General features: G+C 36.2%; 1 protein-coding gene across 6 annotated transcripts in view; it reads right to left on the bottom strand.

Annotated features, from left to right (window-relative positions):
• Positions 1-19,724, bottom strand: part of NFIB (nuclear factor I B) — a 213,192-nt gene that overhangs the window by 30,558 nt on the left and 162,910 nt on the right. For 3 of the 6 annotated variants that reach the window (XM_032214159.1, XM_032214162.1, XM_032214167.1), the window contains one exon: positions 3,891-4,056. The exons of 2 other annotated variants lie outside the window; for them this stretch is intronic. In XM_032214159.1, coding sequence (XP_032070050.1) covers positions 3,891-4,056 — 166 coding nt within the window. The remainder of the gene's footprint in view (positions 1-3,890; positions 4,057-19,724) is intronic. One more of the 6 variants, XM_032214161.1, reaches the window with a different exon arrangement.

Below are 19,724 nucleotides of genomic sequence, written 5' to 3'. Positions count from 1 at the left end.
GCATTAATGGTTTTTCCAGGGAGAGCTAATTATTTTAAATAACTGGTAGAAACTATATTATTATGCTCCATATTCAAAATTAAGTACTTGTGAAGAAAAGACAACGTAAGAATTGATATTCAGCCTAGGACATGGATGTCATACTTGATCATGTCATGTGACATATTGTGACTTTTTTGCCTTTGCGGATCCAGGGTGAATGTGGCCTGTGCATGATGCATCCAGCCTGCAGGCTGCCAGTTTGACACCCCTGGCCTAGGAGGTTCAGAGTCCTAACATTTTCTTCTGCGTGAAAAATAGAAGGTTACTTTTTGAATCAAGAATAAGTAAATTTCCAATGAAAGTCACTAACTGTTGATTGCTCAGGGTTACAGGTAGTCCTCAACTTACAACTGTTCATTTAGTGACTATTTAAAATTACAGCATTTTAAAAAGTGATTTATGATCAGTCTGTTGCAACATCCCAATGGCTACAAAATTAAATTCAGACTCCCAGCAACCAGCATGTATTTATGATGGCAGCAAGGTCCCAGTGTTTATGTGATTACTATGTGTGATTTTCCCAACTGGCTTCTAACAAGCAAAGTCAAGGGCAGAAGTTGGATTCACATATTGAAGGCATGATTCACTTAACAACTGCAGCGACTTGCTTAATAGTCAATAATTGGCAAAAAAGGTCATAAAATCCAGCATGACTCACTTAACAACTCCTTTGCTGGTCCCAACTGTCATCATAAGATGAGAACTAACGATAGTCTATCGACTGAAATTGATGGTTTTGCTCTACTTCCTAAATCTGAGACATAGTATCCATAATTTTATAATGATTTGACTGCAATAACCAAATCATTAAAGAATGAAAGGTGAGTATATAAAAGGTGGATTAATTTCAAAAATGCAGACTCACATTTTGCAAAGAATACATATATGGTTTCTTAAAAGAATTACTATTAAAAATCCACTGAAGAGCTACAATAAATGATGTATCTATAATGGGGAATGTGAATGTTCTTAATTTAATGGGAAGAATCATTTCAATACTTTTTTTAAATAAAATGTTTAAGAAAATCAACACTGACATGTAATACTTCGCCAAAATATATAATTACAGATAAATAAGTGTTGGTTGCCTTTTTGTGCCTCAGATCTTATCATAAGCACTGATTTAATAGAATTAAAACTGAGTATATTCCTCAGTAAAGGTATATCTTGATACACAGTGAAACTCTTTAATAAAATAAAAAATATAAACTATAATCAATTTTAGATGTCATCTGTGCCATTTTTCTTACTACATTAAAAACATACACATTAGTGAAAAAATGAAATCTTCATGCAGAAGTAAAATTTATTTAAGTATATTTTGCTATTGTAATCTTTCTTCTCTTGAAGACCTATAATGAGTCCTCAAAAAATACTATTACAATGTTTAATGCTCCCTATGTGTCCTTAACACTATTTAACATATTATTTGAATAATGGTTCCTGAGTGCTCTGTTGAGATGGAACACGGGTGAGATTTAATGAAAACTCTACACCACATTCTGAACCACATTCCCATTCACTTCTGACAGATGTGGTACTTTGGATCATTAAAAACTTCTTTGCTGCTGTTGATAAGTATGTGTTTAAAAAATTAAAAATTATAAGATAAATCATTTTGAAACTATTACCTCATTAATTACATTATACTAATGTTAGATTAATCATAGCAGAACCAATCTAACTCTCTCAAACAGTGGTTATAGTGGTTACTATCAACCAAGAGTGAGCCTCTGCCAGGAACCTGGATGCACTGTATGTCAAAGTTAAATTTAAAAAAAATCCACAGGCTTAAAATCTATTGCTGGCAGAAGAATCTGGGATCTTTGCTAGAAAACAGCTTTTCTCCCATACAGGATTTTTGCTGTTTTAAGAAGTTGGGTAAGGAAAAATTCAACTCCTCTACCATTTTCTTAGTGGAATAGAAACTGTTTCACTTTCCCAACCCACACAGGAATATTTTCTGTTCTCATTTTAACTTTCCATTTCATTATCTACAACGAGTCATGGTGGCACAGTGGCTAGAGTGCAGTACTGCAGGATACTTCTGCTGACTGACTGCATTTGGCAGTTAAAATCTCACTAGGCTCAAGGTTGACTCAGCCTTCCATCCTTCTGAGGTCGGTAAAATGAGGACCCAGATTGTTGGGAGCAATATGCTGACTCTGTAAACTGCTTAGAGGGGGCTGTAAAGCACTGTAAAGCGGTATATAAGTCTAAGTGTTATTGCTATGAGTACATTTCAGACTTAGTTCAATTGGTATCATTTTCCTACTGGTTTAACAAGAAGGGATGTTAATCTATGGACTTTGATGTCACGCCCTGCATCTCTTATGACATAATAGCTATAGTTGCTGGGAGTTGTTTCAGCCACATTGGGGGGGACCATGTTTCCCATCTGTCTTTTAAATATTTTTTATTTAAATGCTTATGCATGCCCTATCAAATCATCTGACATTAACACTGATTGTAAGTACTTACTAAATGAATTATAGTCAATAAATTAATGTTTGTTCTATAATTACAAAAATACATCTCAACTAATATAAAGGTTAATTCAAGGATTACTTGAACCATTTTATGAAAATAGTAAGCTGTATTTCCAAGTGGTGGCAAAATCAAGTGGAAGCAATGAGTAAGAAAATAAATGAATGTATATATTATTCAGTGTGAAAATTTTGTGCCACTATCCTCATATCACTAGTGACCATTATGCTTGACACTGTCCATTGAATAGGATATGGTAAGCGATTATAGCAAATGGATGAATTACACAATATATAAGTTTTTTTTCCAGTAGACTTAATATGACTACTGTAATGTTGCATTTTGTTGAAATGATTAATGTTGGAATTTGATTCAAACAAGTTTAGAGTATTGATCTAAAACTGCAATTCCATTGAAGACTATAGGATAAGGGCACAGTTTTGAAAACAGTAAATGAATGAGTGCTAGGCAGAGGTTTTTAAATTTCTTCAAATATAGATATTCCAAAGGATTCTCATTATTCTAATGAATAAAAATGCTTATGATAATTGGGTCTAATGTTGTGGAACAATATCTGCTTTCAAGAAAGCTCTCTTAGGAGCAAACAGCTGGATCTCTTCCTTTCTCTGGATTTCAGATGTCAACAATTTTGCAGCTATAAATCTTGATTGTGCTTCTGGTTTTCAGAATGTCTATCTTAAATTTAAAAACTGAATGTGTTTTAATTTTCCATTGGCAGTTGTTGGTCAAATTAGTTATCGTCTTTACTGTGGCTGCTCTATCAGAAAGGTTGCAGAGTAATTTGACTTTTAATAACTGTAGAATACAGGTAGTCCTCAACTTACAATCATTTGTTTAATAACTATTCAAAGGTAGAACAGCACTAAAAAAACTGACTTGCAACTGGTTCTTGGATTTATACCTGTTACAGCATCTCAGTGGTCACATGATCAAAATCTGGGTGCTTGGCAACCAACATGTATTTACAATTGCAGTGTCCCAGTGTCATGTGATTGACACTTGCAATTTTCCCAACTGGCTTCCAACAAAGAAAGTCAATTGTAAGGGAGCCAGGTTCACTTAACGACTATGAGCTTTACTTAACAAGGGCAGTGGTTCACTTAACAAGTGGCAAAAATTGAGCACAACTCACTTAACAACCGTCTTGCTTAGCAATGGAAATTTTGGTCTCAATTGTGGTTGTTAAGTTGAGGACTAACTGTAAAACTATCGTGATATTATATTATTAATTGTGAGTGTCTGCTTGGTCAAATAGGAGGAAAAGGTGCCTTTTCTGGCCTGAATTGGAAAGTATTTTGATCCTTTGATGGACATTGATTTTCCCTAGGCAAAATACTTACTGGTTTCTGTAGGTGAAGATGCCTCACCTTCAGTGGATGTAGTGATGGGCTTAGTGTCTGTCATAGTCAAGGTCACAGGTCTCATCGTACTGTGATGGGGAGAGGGTGCCAAAACTGGAGTAAAATGGCCAGGCATTTTCCCTACTACTTGACCACTGCTGTTAGGCTACAAAACAAAACCAGAAGAATGCCTTGTGAAATACACATATAATGCCTTCTGTATCTTAGGGCTTCCAGAATTCTATAGCTGTAGAGTATCAATCTGACATACAAATCTTTCTTTCTGAATACAACTGCAGTCTTAATGTTGGTGTGTTTAAAACTTGTGCAACTTTTTCTTATGTACATAATTTTCTCAAGCACCTATTTATCAGGTAACAGACTCACTAGTGAAGCCATATTATTGATCCTAAATGTTTATCAACATCAAATAAATAAATAAGTAAAAAGAACCCAAATGTTATCACTAGATTCTGTTGATCTTATGTAGATGATTGAAAAATTCTAACCAATTGTGTAAAAAAAGTAAGCATACACCATGTTTTTTTGACATGTTATCTTCATTCAAACAATATATATTAAAAAATTGAACAAAAAAACTATGAAAAATAAAAACCACTTATTGAACCAAACTTTAACAAATATACTGTTTCCTTCTGCCAAAAGTAAGTGCATCCCTTGGCTTTTAATATCTGGCTCTTTGGCAGAAACAATCTCAAGCGGACATTTCTTCTAAGTATATACCAGTCTCTGACATAAGCTGGAAAAGGTTTCTACTACCACCATCACCCCATGAATAAAAATTTCAACTGTGTAAGGGGTGTGTGTGTTTTTGAGGGGTTTCTTTAATGCACAGCGTTCAGTCCACAGCATCTACATGGGATTTATATTGGGGTTCTGACTTGGCCATTGCAGAACTTGTATTTCTCTTCTCTCCCCTCCCCCCCGGCTATTCCTTGGTAGATTTACTGAAATATTTAGGGTCACTGTCATGTTAAAGTTCGCTTTGCGTTGAACTTCAATCTTCTGACTGATGATCTCACATTATCCTCAAGCACTCTCTGATACAATGAAGAATCAACGCCTTTATGCAACAAAGCAGTCTGAACTATAATATTTCCAACACTATGCTTTACCTTTGGTATCAGGTTCTTCTGGTAAAATGCTGTTTCTGGTTTTTGCCAAGCATTTCTAGTGACAAATTTATGCTTATTCAAATTATTGACAAATAAATCTATCTTTTCCTCGTCTCTCCAAAGCACATGTTCCAGAAGTGCTGGACTTTGCCTAGATGTTCATGAGGAAACTTTAGCCTTGCCCTGAAGTTCTTTCTGGACAACAACGTTCTTCTACTGGGATGACTTCCATGTAGATCTAATTTGTGCAGTAGACTAACAGTATACTCATGCTCTTGGGACATCAATCTTGGCAACCACCACCTGTGGGTCATGTGATGAAATTCTGGGGTTTTTAGAGACTTCTTTCATATCTTGTGTTCTACTCTCAGACTAAATTTGCTGAGATAGGGCAAATTTATTCAATTCTAGCAAATTGGCAGGTATTTGAAATCTTTACTTGTTAGATGATTGTACTGTAGCTGGCCAGTGGGATGACTGATGTCCAATTGTTTGGAGATCATTTTAAATTTCTTCCCATAGGAATCACTAACCTCCTTTCTCAAACCCTCAGATGACTCTTTCAATCTGGTGATATTGCACACTTTAATAACAACAAAAATTAAACTAAATGTTTGAGGTTTAAATAAGGCAGGTTCCTTCCAAATCCTCTCTAATGAAGACTTTATCTCATGCATCTGATCTAGCTCATCTGATTCTTACTTTAGGTATTTTCTCTAGAAATTAAGTGCATATCTACTTTTTCTACATTTTGTTTATTTAAATTACACCATGGACTGAGGTATGGTGCCTCAGTGACTTAACGATGCTGGAGATGATATCTGTTCCAGTGATCTGAGTCCTGGCATTGTGTGGCGGGTGTGAATTCCTGTCACTCGCCTCAGTTTCTGTCCACCTAACAGTTCAAAATCATGTTCTGAGTGATTAGATAAGTAGGTACTCCATGCAGTAAGTCAGATTCCTGTTGGTTTGGAACCTTGTCACTTGTGACACCCGCTTACAAGGGGGCTCTTGTGAAAGGAAGGGGCCTTAGATGATACTGCAGGAAGAGACGCTTGTCTTACTTTCTAGTGTAAAGCCAGCTAGCCTTCCTGTGGCGCACTCTGGGAAGCATGAAAGCATGTTCTAACACCACCATATGCTAATACCACCACCACCACAATGGACTACAAAATGTAACAAGTGGAATGATATTTGTTTTGTCATGTGCTTTTTAATCTAACAATATTTTTGGACTAAAGAACAAACATCTGTATGTTGGAATATGCTGAAAAAGTTTTTTAAAAATCAATGGAGTGCACTTATTTTTTCACATTATTGCTATTCAGTGGGAACAAGGAATAAAAAAGAATTTCTAATAAGTGGTCCAGGACACCTACCAGAATCCCTCTTTGGATTTGATATTAACATTACAGCCTGAGAGTTTAATTATTGCACAAGTACTGCCTATTACAAATGCAGATGCCCCTACATAAACATTGGAAACTGTCTATTACTTCAGCAGGAGGAGTAACATGGTAAGTAACCATATAATTAAAGAATAGTCAATTGCACTAAATTAATTGTAGTAACATTAATTTGATTACTAGGAAAGATTGCTATATAATAGAATCAACCATTTTATTTTTATTGCTTCAACTATTTACTTTAAAAGGATGCCTAAAATATAGATTGTTCTTTAAACAAATGCCTTGGCAAATCCATTTGTATTCACATCAAACTACAGATAAAATGCTTCTAAAAACCTATACCATTGCCTGTGCATGACACATGAAGTAGATATAAGCAACTGTGTGATAAAATTAAACATATAAATATTTGTTTAACTATTAAATGATAAATGGAACGTATAATTAAGTAACCACATATATGTAGTCATCAATTGAGATTCAGAGAGATTATTAATAATGTACACACATTGTACTGCAGATGTATGATCTAGCTATTTTGAAGTATCATGTTATAGTAGTCATCTTTGAACAAATGAAAAATTACTTTCTGGGAGCTTGAGTATAGATGTTGAGGGCTGAGTACAAACGTGATATATCATGAAATATATTAGTTAAATGTTTATTTTGATTAATTCTAAGATTGCAACCACTCCAAAATATCTGCAGCCATAAAATCTACAATAATTTACAGTATTCTTTCAACATTATATGCTCTATTATAACTTTACACAATGTAGGACCCAAGAAGTAAAACAGAGTAAACCTATAACTAACAAAACTCAATGAAGTGGTATTAGAGGTGAATGTTAATAACAGTTAAGTACCGTTTTGTGGGGAGGGGGAGAGATGTGGGCGGTATATTCTATGTTTGCTAGCTTTATGCATTCTTTGCTTTATTTTATTCTTTTTTTTAATTCCCTTACCTGTCAAATGTTGGTTTTTTTAGATGAAATGCATGTAAATACACATGCCAATGCTGCAAATTAGTTTAAAGTCTATAACTACAAAGCGCACATTTAATTTTAAAATAATAAAAAAAATATTTACATCATGACAATGGATCAAACATCTAAGGTGCCTAGAACATCAATTTCTGTCATAGTTGAGAAAGCTAGCGCATTACTTATTTACATAAAATCAGCAGCAGAACCAAGCTGATACAGTATATGATCTGTATACAGGCTGATATGTATAAAACATAACAAATATTGCACATATCATACTAATGTATATTTATTTTACTTAGTTTGTCTGTGTAATAAACTAGAAATATGAGATATTGCATAACATCACTAAAGTACAATGTACAACAGTGCTAAAAATACTGATAAAAGTCAGCAAATTATTTAATAGATTAGTTCAATTAATGAACACTGCATTAGTGGAAATTAATCAAGGGATGTTTGACACTGGTCTCTGATACTGACAATTTTATGGATACTATAACCCAACTACAGAATTTTCCTGGTTCAATTATCTTTTGATATTTAAATTTTAATTATACAATGCTCCCTTTAATATGTGAATCCATGTACGAGTATAAAAAATATAGGTAATTACTGGCAAGACCAGAGATAATGCAAAGTATGTTTAATACCCACAGATATTGATGAAATTTAAATTCGTAAATGTAGGGTGAAGTATCACTTTAAATTAAATTTATAATACTTTTTAATGTTACAGGATGTTAAAAGAGTCATGAACAAGGTCTTTTCATAATATTTACAGTATTCAAGTGTGATGTATGGCATGTGACTGAATGGTATATTTTACCAGCCTATAAAGGAATAGAATCCAAAAACGTAATGGTATATGGGAATGACCTTGGGATATATACTGCCTTGGGAATGGTCAGATAAGAGGAAGTATGTTGCAGCTGCATAGTGGGAAGAGCAAGAGGCTCTGGATATACCATCCCTGAATTATTAAGCTGTAAAGATGATAGTGGGAGAATTGTACTTTCAGACTTGCAAGATTCTGTTCATGTAGTTTTATAATAAAGAGGAATTAGCTTATCCAGCCATGTTTTTCTGTCTGGTGTACCTGATAAGGTGAACAAAAAGACATTTAGGTTTCTCTTATGCAGCATCCTTGCAATATATTGTTCCATCCTAAAATATTCTTCCCAGAATTTTCTCTGAATTGTTTCTAATTTTGAAACAACATAAATATATTCATAAGTTTTTTTTAATGTTTTTACTTTAATTTATTGATGATTAAATAAAGCTGGTCATAAATACTAAGACTGTTTAAATCAGTGGTTCTCAACCTTCCCAATGCCGCGACCCTTTAATACAGTTTCTCATGTTGTGGTGACCCCCAACCATAAAATTGGTGTCTCGGTTCTTAAGACCATCGAAAATATGTGTTTTCCAATGGTCTTAGGTGAAAGGGTCGTTCAACCCCCAAAGGGGTCCCGACCCACATGTTGAGAACCACTGGTTTAAATGAAGAACTCAAAAGGGCTGGACAATTGAGCATCTAGTAGCAATAGCAAAGGAAATAAATTTCACAATCCATCTACAAATATCCAGAGATACAACTCAGCTAAGAGTAGTTAGTGATATAGTGAAAGGGATAGAGGGTGAGGAAAAATGTTGTTGGATGAACCTGTCATGCTGAGTAAGTGAACACAAAATCATATTAAAAAGACTCCTGCAACGGGGTGGATTCTCTTTCAAGCAGGAATGTTATTAAATCTACTTTTTTACAAATGAGGATAGCAAAACATGAAAATAGGTCCAAATAAATGTTCTCCTAAAAGATTAGCAAATAATTTTTGCTAAATGCTTAGTGTGGAAAAACAGCCCCCCACAGGTCTGTGGTATTTGTCTCTAGGGCATTACTTAGATTGTTCTGAATAGTACAATCTGGCAGACCATCTCTGGGTTGAGTTTCAGGATGTTGCCTCCGGGGATGTGGACAAGGCTATGCGAGCTGTGAGTGCCTCCACCTGTATACTGGACCCGTGTCCCTCCTGGCTGGTTGCCAACAGCAGTGAGGTGACACGAGGCTGGATCCAGGCGGTTGTTACCACCTCTCTTCGGGAGGGACACCTCCCCACCGCGCTGAAGGCGGCGGTGGTGAGACCCCTCCTGAAGAAACCGTCCTTGGATCCAGCAATTCTTAACAACTACCGTCCAGTCTCCAACCTCCCCTTTGTGGGGAAGGTTGTTGAGAAGGTGGTGGCCTTCCAGCTTCAGCGTACCTTGGAGGAAGCTAACTATCTTGACCCCTTCCAGTCTGGCTTCAGGCCCGGTTACAGCACAGAAACCGCTTTGGTCGCATTGACCGATGATCTCTGGAGAGCCAGAGATGGAGGCCATGCATCCATCCTGGTTCTCCTTGACCTCTCAGCGGCTTTCGATACCATCGACCATGGTATCCTTCTGCGACGACTGCGGGAGGTGGGAGTGGGAGGCACTGTTCTGCAGTGGTTCTCCTCCTACCTCTCGGACAGGTCGCAGTCGGTGTTGGTGGGGGGGCAGAGATCGTCCCCGAGGCCCCTTACTTGTGGGGTGCCGCAGGGTTCGGTCTTATCCCCCCTACTATTTAACATATACATGAAACCGCTGGGCGAGATCATTCGGAGGCACGGGATAAAATACCACCAATATGCGGACGATACACAGTTGTATCTGTCCGCCCCGTGCCAACTCAATGAAGCGGTGGAAGTGATGAACCGGGGCCTTGAGGCTGTTAAAGACTGGATGAGAGCTAACAAACTGGTGCTCAACCCGGAAAAGACCGAGTGGCTGTTGTGTTTTCCTCCCAAAAATTTGGTTAATGTTCCATCAATCAGGCTGGGGGGACAAAATTTATACCCCTCAGACAGGGTCCGCAACTTGGGAGTCCTCCTGGACCCACAGCTGAGTTTCGACCATCATTTGTCAGCTGTGACCAGGGGGGCATTTGCTCAGGTTCGCCTGATGCGCCAGTTGCGGCCCTACCTGAACCGGGAGGCTCTCACAACAGTCACTCGAGCCCTTGTGACCTCTAGGCTGGAATACTGCAACGTGCTCTACATGGGGCTGCCCTTGAAGAGCACCCGGAGACTTCAGCTAGTCCAGAATGCGGCCGCGCGAGTGATTGTGGGCGCACCACGGTTCGCCCATATAACACCGATCCTCCGTGAGCTGCGCTGGCTACCTGTTGATCTCCGGGTGCACTTCAAGGTCCTACTTACCACTCACAAAGCGCTCCATGGTAGTGGATCTGGCTATTTGAGAGACCGCCTTCTGCCAATTACCTCCCTGCGTCCCATCAGATCGCACAGGGTAGGCCTCCTCCGAATCCCATCCGCCAGTCAGTGCCGACTGGCGACTACGCGGAGGAGAGCCTTCTCAGTTGCAGCTCCGACGCTATGGAACAATCTCCCCGTGGAGATTCGCACCCTCACCACCGCCCAGGCCTTCCGCACGGCCCTTAAGATCTGGCTATCCCGTCAGGCCTGGGGATGAAAAATCTTAGTTTGTCCCCTCCCGAATGATGAATGAATGTTGTGCTCTATTTTTAATATTATGTATTGTCTTATGTCTTTTGTCTTTGTACCCCCTTTCCCGTGTTTTGTAAGCCGCCCTGAGTCCCCTCAGGGAAAAGGGCGGCCTATAAATTATAATAAACATTCCAAACATTCCAAACAATCAAAAACCTTTTGTTTTTGGTAATGGCCTAAAAGCTCATTGCACTGTAACTGTGTGAGGCTGCCACTATTTCCCCAAGCTTCTAAAATTGCTCCAAGGTAGGGAGATTAAAGCATTACCTAAAACAATTTGAACCAGTATTTCAAGTGGCAAAGTCCCAGCAGTCCCACTGCTGCATTTAGGCCAGATTCTAGATTTAGCAAGGATTCAGTACATAGTGGGACACTTTCCAGCAGATTTACTTTCATCCCACCCTTGATTCAGGTTAAGTCATGAAACAAATCTGTGTGTTATATATAAAGCAAGTGACTGATGCTTTGTCCTGAAAATAGCCATCATCATGGTGATTGGCAGAATATAAAACTGCATTTGCAAATTTTGAGGCCTAGTTTTGACCTCCCATTACTGATGGGCCGAGGTATCAAATGCTTGGAGTTTTATGTCCAAATTTCTTAAGACATCGATTTGGTTTATGTTAGAGCAGGGGTGTCAAACTCGTATCATCACTGCGTCATGTGACATATCAGTACCTTTCCGCCTTTGCTAAAACAGGCATGGGCATGGCCAGCGCATGTATCTGGCCCAGGAGCCAAAAGTTTTGCAATCCTGTGTTGGAGCTATTAATCTTCAGACATGATAATGTAGAATTATTTTCAGAAAGTATAACACAAAGACTGCTTTGGAGGATAGCTTCAGCATGTGTGGAATGGAGCAGAACTACTGCTTAACATGGAGGATTGAAATCTGGGTTTCATCACGGCTTAAGCCTGTGAGCTAATATTATAACATTTTAAAAGAAGAGGCGTCAGAATGTAGCTCTGCTTCATTCCTGGATTATAGGTGACAAATGCCTGATGTTCTACAGCAGACTTGCACTATGTTTTTCCCCCTTCATATAATTCCACAAACAGCAAAAACATTGGTCAACAGGCAGTCAGTTTTATTAAACTGTATAATTATTTTAAAAAATGGATCATTGAACTTGAAGTATTGCAAAAACCTATTAGTATTGCAGTAAACTTGATTAACATTTTAACGCTACCACATCTTTTTCCAGTCTTGTGTGACTGCTTTACAAGCTGTTTCTGTCAATCTCTGCATGGATGTGCATACCCAGACACTTGGTATCACACCAAGTGGTGTCACAAAGCAGCTACTTTAAAAGATATGACTGGTTTAGTGATTCAAACAGATGTACTTATTTAATAAAATTGTACCATATAATAATGCCTAGATCCCACAGTATTCCTACATCCTGTCAAGCATTTCTTGAAAGCTTTGCACATCTTTGCACAAATATATTCTGCATGTGTCTAATGCTCATATTTCCAGAATAGATTCTAATGCATAATAAAAACACACCAAGGATACTAAATTGAATGTTTCAAAAATAAATACATTCGAATTGACTGGAATGGCCTACTTTAAAACAGATATTTATGGTTGTAGTACAGATCGTGAAAGAATGGAGCATCAATGATTGAACAGAATCAGAACCAGAACCAGAAAGGCCCAATTCTAAGTCCAAGGTATGAAAGTTCTAACATTCAGTCAGAATCTATCTTAAAGATTCTTTACTTTCTTGTCTATGTGACACAACCTTTAAGGAAAATGGCATCATATTTTTCAAGTCATCTCATCTGATCTTCAGCTACTTCAGTATCTATTCAGAGAACTTGCTTATACCTCCAATCATTCTAATTGCCCTTTACTAAAATGTTTTTTTTAATCTGAAGTATGTATTTATTTTCTTAAATACAATAAGTATTTATTTTCGGAATTTCTATTAAAATGTTTTCCAAAATATACTCAGAATTCAACATAAGATCTTACCAAAGGAAATTATAATGAAATAGTTATTTCCTATTATTGGGAAATATATTTCTCCTGATGCAACCTAACATTGCTTTTTTGGGGGGGAGGGGAACCACATACATTAAGTTTGCAGGCAAAAACTACTACGTATCAGTCAAGTAGTCCCCAACCTCTACCTGTGCATTTAAGTTCTGTTTTCTAAATGAAGAACTTTCAACTTCTATTACTCTGAATCAAACTTTTTAATATTGTAGTCATTTTTAATTTAATTTCAGTTCTAGTATTAACTATCCCCCTCAATATGGTTTTGTCAGCAAATTTAATAAGAACTGTTTCCACTTTCATCTATTAGTACATGTGTGTGTGCGTCTGTGTGTGTGAGAGAGAGAGAGGGAGGGAGGGGGAGAGAGGGGGAGTGGTTAGGCTAAACTATGTATCTTAATTTCATGACATCCATTCCACATTCAGTTAGCTTGTTAATCAGCATATGATAGGATACTTTGTCTTATAATTTGTTCACGTCAATATACAATATGCATACAACATTTTCATACTCTGTTAAGGAAATTACTCAGTCAAAATTGTATCTGGAAAGATTTGTTCTTAACAAAAACAACAGTAACATGTGGATAATTACTACAGGTTTTTCAAGGTGCTTACAGATCAATTGCTTTGATGTCTGTTCTAAAATTTTCCCAGTCATTGATATCTGGTTGACTCATCCTATTTCTACTTTTTTTTGAGATGGGGCAACATTTGCTTCCTGTCACCTTCATTTCACAAATTCTCCAGGATATTACATATGGGCTTGAATAATGTGTGAATAACTTTCATCTTTATTAGAGAATATGGTTTCATGTTATCTATCTATCTATCTATCTATCTATCTATCTATCTATCTATCTATCTATCTATCTACTATCTATCTATCTATCTATCTATCTATCTATCTATCTATCTATCTATCTACCTACCTACCTACCTACCTACCTACCTACCTACCTACCTACCTACCTATCATTTCATTTATATATTTAAAAAAGGCATTGCTTGGGACTGTTCTTAATTATAACTTTTTTTAAATGGCAGATAGTGGGTATCCAGCGATATAGGTTTATGCACCAGTGATGGATAAATGCATAAATTCATGGATCATACCAATGGTGGAAGATACTAAGGAATTCTATGGGCAATTAGAAAGAGATGCTTAGTGTAACACTAAGGACATAGTACAAGTAATGGGGAATGCAAACATTGAGAAGTCAGGGAACCTGGAATTATAGAAATAATAAATGAAATTATGCAAAAGAGAAATTGAACATTGGTGCTTGTTGCCAACAGCTATTTCAATATGCATAAAGGAAGACATCATCTAGGACTGTGATGGTGGCCCTATGGCATGCGTGCCACAGGTGGCATGCGGGGGACTGTCTGCCAGCATACGAGGCATTGTCCAGGTAAGCTCCATCAAATATGCGCGCAGGCCTCCCGCCCAGCTGATTTTCAGGTCTCTGCAAAACACTATACAAGCCATCGAGAATATAACTATATACATCCAACAAGAACAGGAAGTGCCTCACAGGAGCAGATAGAGGTAAATCCTAGAGAGGCAGAAATGCATCACTGAACAATGGAGATGAATGCTAGAGAGGAATAAAGCTGCATACAAGGCCAACATAACACCTGTAACAGCATGGGGTGCCCCCCATGCCTTTTTTTTAATTTCAGGAGGCTTCAGGGAGGCTTGCTAGGCCAAAACAGGGCGTGGGGGATCGCAGGTGCACTGTATTATGGGTGTGGGCACACCTATGCGCTATTGTGCATGCTTTGGCATGCAAGGACAAAAAGGATAGCCATCACTGACATAGGACATAATTTAGTCAAATAACATTGACTATATATACTTTTATAATAATTATGACTACAATATAACTTTTTGTATATTTAGCACTTATCTTTATTCTCTGTGTTTCCTATTATGTTTTCTAACTTTTGCTAACACTATAAAAGTACGTGCCTACAAAAAATGTTTCTGTTTTAACAAGAATTATATTTCAAGGACTGCATGGGTAATATTAGTCTTATTAACTTCCTGAATCCATTCTGTTGTCAAAAAAATGTTCTAATTAATTAAATAGATCCAGATGAATACTACAATTACTCTCCCTGTCCCAAACATCCATGCTTCAAAAAAAGTTACACTCTTCTGGACTACGAACTGTTAGTTTTATTTCTACTTCACATAAAAAATTAACCTCTAAATGAATGAAAAACTTTTTGAACATAACCACTCATTTGGAAACCTAGGGTTTTTTTACCCCATTTGCTTTGGTCACAAATTTCACAATGACCGCTTTGAAACACACACTTGGTTTTACAGGAATGACTAGTATGTTAATTATTATGCTATCATCACTAAAATAAGGTGCATCACTGCTTTTGAATTTCCAACATTGTTAACATTCTTTATTTCACACTGCATGCTTTAATTTTTTATGCAACTACTGAAATCTCTTGCAAATTTGCTACGAGTTTCCCGTTATTTAAGGGCACCAAAAATAATACAAGAATATGCCATTTAATATGAACTTAAACTAACATGTTTTTTCTAAAGTTGGTTGTATAGATCTTGGGTATAAAAAGTGCAAGTAACCACCCTACAGAATAATTTTATCCTGAATAAAGGAAAATTAAATTAATTAATTCACATGTGTTTTATAATACATTCAATTTCTAAAAATGCAAATAGTTTCCACAATTCAAATTCCCATAAGTATTTTATTTAAAAGATATACATATTTCCAATCAAAACTAGCTTTTACTATTATAGTTGTCTAGTTATTGTTATAATTTTGATGTCCATAAAATTTTTTATGCCTTTTCCAAAAAGTTTTCCATTCGAACCAATTTCTATTCAAGAAACAAATTCTCTCTAAATATCAAACGTTATTCACTCTAGCATACAATTTCAATATATCTACAACTACTTGTCCTAAACCTTAACATTTACTATGAAATACTAAAAAGTGCTTCAGCATTGCAAAATAATATACATAACTCAAAGTTTTTTGCATAACAAAGGGCTACAAAGATGAACTGCTGTCATAACTGTCTTGTTACATCAATTACCAGAATAGTTTTAGCATTATCAATTACAAAAGTTTAAGTAATAATGCTGGGAGGGAGTGGGGGGGAGGGAAAATGGAGCTGAATGACAGGAAGACTCTACTATAAATCTCACCATATCAATTCTCAAGGATAGTTTCTGTACTTCCGACTCTGTAAGGATAATAACTAACTTGCCTTACAAGACGGTCATTAACACTGAGTCATTAACCTTGGTAAAGCGTCAATACAATAATTTATCAATAATAATAATTTATCAATACCAGCTCACATAGATTTCATACATCAAAACTAATCATCCCAAAGCAAAATAATTCTTTGGTTTAGCAGAAGCAGCCTTGGTTTCCTGTATATTTGGTCACATGTAATTAAATGCAATTGCACTGCAAAACTACAGCTAAATCCCTGAGAGTTCTATAATGAATTCTGCTTACAGAATATTACGACAATCTTAAAAATCAAACAAAAAGACAAAATAGAAATTAGTTTCAAAACTGCTATAGGAGTTTTAACTTTAACTGATCTTAATGTAAACGTCTAACATTGCACAATGATTGAACGGTTGAGGGAGTTTAAATAAAGATGCCATGTTAATTTTTTTTTTTACGTTGTGAATAATAATATCATCACAACAGTTACTTGAAAACAACATTTAATGAATATGTTGTGAGGTGAGAAAAGCATAATGGAATATGACATGGCATATGTACAGATGGAATTTTGGAAATTATTGTAATCACATGGGTTTAAATGGAATGCATATTGGTTTGGCTCAAATTGCAATTGGTAGAGTCATTCAATATACTTGCTTGATACTTTTGAAAAAGGAATTTTTATACTACAATCTACTGGATAAATATCTTGGCACTTCTGTATACCAATGTATTTACATTGTTGTCAATCTTGCAGAATGTAATTCTAACCTAATTCTACGATACAGCTAAGTGTAGTTGTGTATATTTATATAATTTCCCCAAACTCCTAAAATGTGAAGGAGAGGACAGCTGTTTTCACAATATTAGGACTCATTAGGTCTCTAGGCAACTATAGATTTCTTTCATATAGAAACTACTGGTTTGAGTACAAACATTAGTTGAATACAGGAAGTCCCCAGGTTATGAACCTCTGGATTATGAACAACCCCAGGTACAAATGGACTTCTTGAGGTATTCAAAGTGGTGGACAACCAACCACAATGAAATCTAATTCAAGAAAAAAAGGGAGGTTCACTGGAGGAGGAGAAGCTATGGCTGAATAGTGTAGGGAGTTTAATTTTCTTCCAACAGGCTATTATTATAGTTTCAAAATTATTTTCTATGCAACAACTGAAAAATCAGGTGACGTAATACAAGAGTAGCAGATAAAATTTGCAAAACATTCACTGTGCTAGAGCAAAAAGAAAATGCTGTACTAGAGCAAAATGAAAAAAACATGAACAGCAGTAGAAGAGAAAAAAGGCCAGCAAAGAACAAAATACCAAAATGCCTAGATTCTAGCTTTATATAATCAACAATGGGAACAGCATTATTTGAGCATGCATTCCAAATTGGAGAAAAGATTCCTGCCAAATTTGACCTCTAGAAACTTTCATATGAAGATGCAGGTAGAATCAGACAAAGATGTGTGAATCACCAAAACTGCAAAGAAGAATTTAAACTCCATACTTTAGCTTAACAAGTCCAGATTTTACCATTCTATAAATTAAATTAAATACTAACAAAATTATAAACACATAATTATTTAATGGGAGAAATGTCTTCTCAAATCACAGTAATATTCGGGAATTATCCTTTCCTAATTATGTTTTACAATATTAAAGATGCAACTAGCAAGGAAGAAAAAGGTAAAAAGCTAATACTAATTTTTTTAAAGCTCTTAATCTTACAAATTTTGATAATGGTACCAAATTTAAAAATTATTTATTAATATGAAATGTATGTATTTCTTAAGTAAATGTACAATAGAAGACAGCTTTTATTTAGGACTTCTGATTGATATTTTAGTTAGACTTTATGGTTTAGGTTAGGTTTAGGTTTCGTTTTATTTATACGCCGCCCTATTCCCAGCGGGACTCAGGGCGGCTCACAAACCCAAGAGGGGAAGGGAAACACAAGAACTACAAATACAAGCATTTAAAATAACCAACAGACACACAATCGAGAGGGGAAGGGAACTCATCAACCCCAGGCCTGCCGACACAGCCAGGTTTTAATGACTTTTCGGAAGGAGGATCCTGGAAAGAGGTGAGGATCCGAATCTCTGCGGGGAGTTCGTTCCAAAGGGCCGGCGCTGTCACAGAGAAGGCCCTCCCCCGGGTAGTAGCCAGATGGCATTGGCTGGTAGACGGAACCCGGAGGAGGCCAACCCTGTGTGATCTAATGGGTCTTTTGGGAGGTAATTGGCAGCAGGCGGTCTCTCAATTGAAGTGTTATACTAACTGAAATGAATTCCTATAAACCATTAACCACTTTAGCAGAAGAAATAATAGTAATAACAGTATGATTCTGATAGCATTTTGTATCTTAGACTCTAAGATACATTTACTATATTGGGATTTAGTACTACATGTATTAAATTTGATATTTAATAATAATGAACACAAGTCATCTAAGAAAAATTATTTATGTGATAAAAGTTGCAATGCAGTTCTTATTTATTTGAGAATATCCCATCATGGTCTGAGATACTTTGGGCTTAGAACGTGGTTTATTTCTATTTTGAAAAAAATAAATGTAAAAATTTATGCTTGATGATAACTTTCTGGAGAAACAAATATTTGTCATACATAGCTGCCAGAAAATGTAAATCAGAATTAATCGGATACTCTGTTCTTTTATAATATGTGTATTCCAGAGAGTGGTGCTGGTAGACTATTCTTCAACCATGATTATTTTTGCTTTAGGGGACAAATGTATCTTTAAAGTTCTTCTATTTTCATTAAAAAATTAAATATTTTTTCATTACGATATAGTATTAGCTTGTAGTTATCATTAGATCAACCTTCAAATTGTACATAGTGACTAAATTCCAGCTCTATATAAGTAAGCAATACACCTATTTTTAGAATCAAGGATATTGGAAAGGGTGGATCATCTATCTTAGAAAAAAATATTTTTATTGAAAGTAGAAATAACAACTATGAAGTTGTTTTGGATATAACATTGAAATCACATGAAAACATATCAACAACTCTGGTTACCACATTCAGAACCAGATACGAATTTGCTATAGTATTTCAGGCAGACTTTGACTTACATTCGGCAACTTAGTGATTATTCCAAGCTTCAACAGTTGCCCCCTTTCCCCAATCCTGTGACCAGGCACACAGCAACTGGGCCAGTTTATGGCGGTTTGTAGCATCCTACACTCACAGCATTTACTACGAAAATGGTGCTTACTTCTTAAGGTCATTTACTTAACAATAATCACAAAAAGGTCATAAAATTGAGATACCCGCATGAGCTACTTTACCACCATCATGAATTAAAACTGTGATGGACATGCTCCATTATGGTCATGTCCATCACAGTTGTTACAGGACATGATTTGCCAACTTCTAAACAGGACTATTAAATCATGCTGAACATGGAGCTACGTAAAATACATTAAATTAAAATACTGCTGACTAGGATTGTACATAAAGCACATATTATTAATTTTGTG

Source organism: Thamnophis elegans, chromosome 3 (genome assembly GCF_009769535.1).
Source record: "Thamnophis elegans isolate rThaEle1 chromosome 3, rThaEle1.pri, whole genome shotgun sequence".
Taxonomy (NCBI): domain Eukaryota; kingdom Metazoa; phylum Chordata; class Lepidosauria; order Squamata; family Colubridae; genus Thamnophis; species Thamnophis elegans.
Note: the sequence above shows the minus strand (reverse complement) of the source record. Positions and strands in the feature narration are given on the sequence as shown.